The sequence below is a fragment of the Rhinolophus sinicus genome, linkage group LG07 (genome assembly GCF_036562045.2).
Source record: "Rhinolophus sinicus isolate RSC01 linkage group LG07, ASM3656204v1, whole genome shotgun sequence".
In the NCBI taxonomy this organism is placed as follows: domain Eukaryota; kingdom Metazoa; phylum Chordata; class Mammalia; order Chiroptera; family Rhinolophidae; genus Rhinolophus; species Rhinolophus sinicus.
This window is the reverse complement of record NC_133757.1, coordinates 78,817,128-78,821,903: the sequence shown is the minus strand read 5'-3', so window position 1 is coordinate 78,821,903 and position 4,776 is coordinate 78,817,128. Positions and strand designations below refer to the sequence as shown.

General features: G+C 54.1%; 1 protein-coding gene across 1 annotated transcript; it reads right to left on the bottom strand.

Annotated features, from left to right (window-relative positions):
• Positions 1-1,141: 1,141 nt before the first annotated feature.
• On the bottom strand, positions 1,142-2,887 carry CIST1 (colon, intestine and stomach enriched 1). The gene is made up of 3 exons (XM_074338677.1): positions 2,501-2,887; positions 1,343-1,503; positions 1,142-1,247 (listed from the first exon to the last, which is right to left on the bottom strand). The coding sequence occupies exons 1-3, from the start codon at positions 2,871-2,873 to the stop codon at positions 1,200-1,202; spliced, it is 582 nt and encodes a 193-aa protein (XP_074194778.1). The 5' UTR covers positions 2,874-2,887; the 3' UTR covers positions 1,142-1,199.
• Between the last annotated feature and the right edge of the window lie 1,889 nt (positions 2,888-4,776).

Sequence of the window (4,776 nt, the reverse complement as noted above, 5' to 3'; positions counted from 1 at the left end):
GACTACAGCGGCCCTGTGGCCAGGGGAAAGGGATTCCTGTGGTGCTACTGCCTCCTGAGCTGCCACAAGTTAATGTTTCACCAGAACTGCCACCTGCCCAGGAGGCCCCGCCATCCCCTCTGCCCCCAAGAATCATTAGAGCATGACCCTCCTTCAGGCGGGTTTCACCCCAATGTGCTGGGTGACCTTGACCCTGGACTCTGACCACCCATTTTACAGCAGGGTAAACCCAGCTCTAAGGGGGCAGCTCCAGGCCCAAGCCATGGCCAAGCAGTACAGAGCTTCTGTGTCCCTGCTACAGAAGCCTGGAGGTCCTGGGGAGTCAGGGGTAGGCAGCAGGAAGAGTGCACTGGCCTGCCGAGGGTCTCTAGCCCCTGGCCTGCCCCTCCCAGACTTGGTTTGTCCAATGGGAAGGGAGAGAGCGGGGACCTGGCTCAGACCTGGAGAGCCGGACTGAGCAGTGGCGGGAGGTCTTTTGACTCTCTGTTCTCTACATGCTTCCGGGACTTTCCTGCTTCTAAGCCTTTGCATAGGACTGCCCCTGCCTCCTGGAAAGCATTCTCCCTCTGCTGATCTGCCCCCTAAAGACTTGAAGGAAGATTAACCAGATTCTGGCACTTGCTGTCTGAAAACTCCTCCATGGTGTGCTAGCTAAAACCCACACTCCTTCCCACGGACCACACAGCCCTGCCTCACCCCTCCCCACCCCATTCACCTCTTTGTTGTTTCCCAAACATCCTAAGTTCTTCCTACCCCGGGGCCTTTACACTTGCTGTGCCTGCTTTGGGACACCCTCCCGGCTTTCCCTAGGGTGGCTTCTTCCCCTCTATGAGGTCTCAGCTCAAATATTGCCTCCCCAGAGACCTCCCTGCCTGGTCGGCAAACCTGGACACACAGGCCCCTGGGATATGGCCACAGCCCCAACCTGTGACTGTGGCCCTCAGCTCCATCTGAAATGTGTGATTTGACCCCCTGGATGTTGTCTGTCCATGCCCCTCAAGACTGTGGGCACCATGAGGGTAGAGAAATGGTCCCCACTATGACCCCAGGATGTGGTAGTCACCCAAAAATGTCTGTCACATGAATCCATGACTCAGGAGGCCTCAGAGGAACAGGAGGGGCTTTATTCCTGTAAGCCTTGCCCCTCCCCAGGTATCCCGGCTCTGTCCAAGCACCCCTCTCTCTTGGCCCCACAGGGATCACCGTGGTGGGCAATGGGCGAAGGATGACCTTTGGCTCATGGTCCCCTGGAAAAGAAACACACACAAGGGGGTACGCAGGCACCAGGGGCTCATCCTGCTTGGGAGGGTGACTCCCCCCTCCAGCCCAGACCCCACCTCACCATGGACACCTCATCCAGCTTCTGGAACTCAGACACGCCCTGGTGGCAGCACCTCATGGCCATTCTCACAACCCCAATGAGCAAAATGGATACCAGCAGACACACGGCCACCACCACACCCGGGCTCCTGTGCAACTCGGGGGCCCCAGTGTCCCCTGGAGCTGAGGGGAGGAGTTCGAGTCAGCCCTGGACCGCACCCTTCCCAAGCCTGAGACATTCACCAGGGCCCAGAGTCTTTTAAATCCCTTCCCAGAAGTCATGCTCACTTCCCTCTATAGTCGCTGCTGGAACCTTTTCAAAGTGCATTTGTATCCTTTCGCTTTTGAATGTCTTTATCTACAAAGAACTCATTCAATTTGCTGTGTTTTCGCTGCCCTTGTTCACCACTCTTGGGGGTTCTCGCAAAATGAGAAAAATCTAGAAGTCTGTTCCCAAATGCAGCAGACTCCTGGGGATGCATGTGACATGGGACACTTTATGAAGACAGTATTTATCCTGTCGCTTGAAGCAAAGGGTCATCACACTTCGTGTTCACACTCTTCTTTGAACATTTTGGAGACAACATATTAGCCTGAGTGACAGATTTTTCTAGAACCCCCCCTAAAAAGGTTTGGCCTCCATTGAACCCCTGGGGCGCTGTGTGGTGACACCCTGTAACATCTTCCTCCTCATTGCCTCCCCACTAGTACCACAGTCACCTCATTCTTCCTCAAACACTCCAGGCACCGTCCCACCTCAGGACCTTTGCACGGGGCCGCTGCGTGGGCTGCTCTCCCCTTGGATACCTGCTTGCCCCGCTCTTTCACTTCCTTCAAACTGAGACCTTTGTTGACCACTCTAAAAATGTCAAACCATTTGCACTCATATTCCAACTCCTTATTCTGTTCTATTTTGTTCTTTTATAAACAAATATGGAATTTACTTATAACCTGTCTCTCAACAGTGCTGTGTCCCACAGGACCTGATACACACTAGGCACTTAATAAATGTGCATAGAATGAAGAAGGTCTGAAAAGCTTTAGGCCACTGGGGTGTGGGGGAGAGGCGCATCCCAACACATACTCAGGTCTGTGGCTCTCCCTGGTGGCCGACCCCAGACCTGCAGCCTGGTAACGCCAGCCATCCCCCCCCACCCTCCATACCTCCCAGTACACTCACCAGAGCCAGAGGCCACAGAAGTACCGTCAGTGGTGGCCAACGGCATGCAGGGGGGCTCCGTTCTGGGGCTGGAGGAAGTGGGGCTCCAGTGCAGGGCCAAGGTGATGGAACTCGGGCGGCTGGAGTGGGAGGTGGAGGTGAGCTCTGAATTGGGGGAGCCAGAACTGGGGTGAGGGAGTGTCTCTGGTTGTGGGGAGGCAAGCGTGAACCCTGAACTTGTGGAGTCGGAGCTGGGATAAATGGTGGGGGTTGCCTCTGAATTTGAGGGACTGTAGGGGGTAGTGGAGTCTGCCTCTGAACTAAGGGTACTGGGGTGGATGGTAGAGTCTGCCTCTGAACTTTGGGGGCTGAAATGTTTGGTGGAAGTTTCCATTAAACTAGGGGAGCTGTGGCTAGGAGGAAAAGAAGTCCAAGGTTTGGAAGCTGAGGTCTTGGTGTCTCTCATGACACCTGGAAAGAAAACAGCACCAAAGATACAGGGAGAGGATGATTAGGAAAAAGGGTGGGTGACCCCCTCTCTGAATGCCTTTCCCTATTACCCCAGAGGGACGTAGAGGATTTAGTATACCATGTGAGTGTTCCGTGGGAAAAGGAGGGGCCCTTGTCTGAAGTCCCATAGCCCGGGTTCCTGTCCAGATTGGACGCTCCCAGCTCCCACTTTTGCTTCCAGAAGCCCTCTGTGTACAGGAAACGGGTGCAGCCCAGGCAGCATGCTGGGCAACGCTTGAAACCTTCTGGGACTCCAAGGAGCCTTGTAAAATGGACATCACTGGCAGTCAGCGCCTCTGAGAGTTCATGCAGGTCTGCACATGGCTCAGCGGCACAGACCAGCCTCAGAACTCCCCGGGGAAGATCTGCCCTAATCTTGCTCCACAGGTACCTGAAAGGTCCCCAAGGCAAAGCTCTGAGTTTCAATGGGGGGACAGAGGCCTGGGCTCTGGCAACAGTCGGCAGATCAAAGCTCCAGAACCACATACACTCAACCTTTTTCCAGCCGCTCCCTGCCTCCTACCTTTCCCAGGCAGAGCCCAGGGACCAGGCTGAGGGTGGGTAAATGCTTTAAGGGCCACCTCCCACAATTACTTCCTTCCCAGTTCCAGGCTGCTGGGCACCTTCGCTGCTTGCAAGTCATTCATCGACCGCTTCCTACCCTACCCTGTACACTCTGCCCTGGACAGGTCTTTGTGTCTCCTTTCTTGCCTCATCCCAGGCAGCAGAAATGCGGAAATAACATCCAGCACTGGGCCCAGCAAAAGGCTGGGTCCACACACAGACCCCCATTTCTCTGTCCGGTCTCCCAGGCCCTGTGGGGAGAATAGCTGAGCCTCGAAGAGGCTTGTGCCCTGGTCTGACTTCGTTTTCATTTTACAGATGGGCAACTGAGTCTCAGGATGGGAGGAGTCTGGCTCAAGGTGACTGGAAAGGTGGGAAGAGGGTCCTTCAAGGACCTCCAAGGAGTCAGGACTAAGAAGCCAGGCTCCCCAAACTGCCTATCATTTGAGAAAGCATCCAGATGACGAGAAGTTTGTGCTGAAATGAAGATGCCTCAGGGGACACTGTGGACCCTAAGCCAAGCCAGAACTCTGGGGGACTGAACTTTTACAGTGAACTGAGGAAAACTACTGGGCTTTGAAAGAGGAGGTGGTGGAGGATACAAGCTCTGCGGAGTGCCTGGCACAGAGTAGGCGGGGTCTCATGAGCTGCTGGAGAAGCGACCAGAAATACAGTGGATCTGTTTCTATGCACTGTGCCAGGAGTTTGCTGTGTCCAGGAGGCTGGCATGGGCCAAGTCAGCTGGTTCTAATTTGGTCCAGCCCAGCCTGGGAGACTTGCCTAAGCCTCAGTTTCCTGAGCTATGAAATGGGGACACATGTGGTACTTTCTGAGTGAAGCCCTTGCCTTCAATAAGTGTCCCATGTGTGGTGGCCTCTGCTCTGGTATTACAGGTTTGGGGCTGGGACACAGGTCAGAGAGAGTGATGATTTCATAGGAGGGGAGGTGATACAAGAGTTCAACTCTTGTTGAATCACTATATTGAACACCTGAAACTAATATAATATTGTATGTCAACTATAAAATAAATTTTAGAAAAAAGTAGTTCAATTCTTCACCCTGGAAACCATCTTACGGAGCAACAGAAAAAAATTAGTCAGGCGCCACGAACTTCTCCTGGGAGCCATAGATGCTTAGTGACCAGGAGGTGAACCCTTGTTCCCCCTCCCACGAGCCTGGGGTCCTCCTTCCGCTGGGGGTTGGCAAACCGAAACAGGATTGAA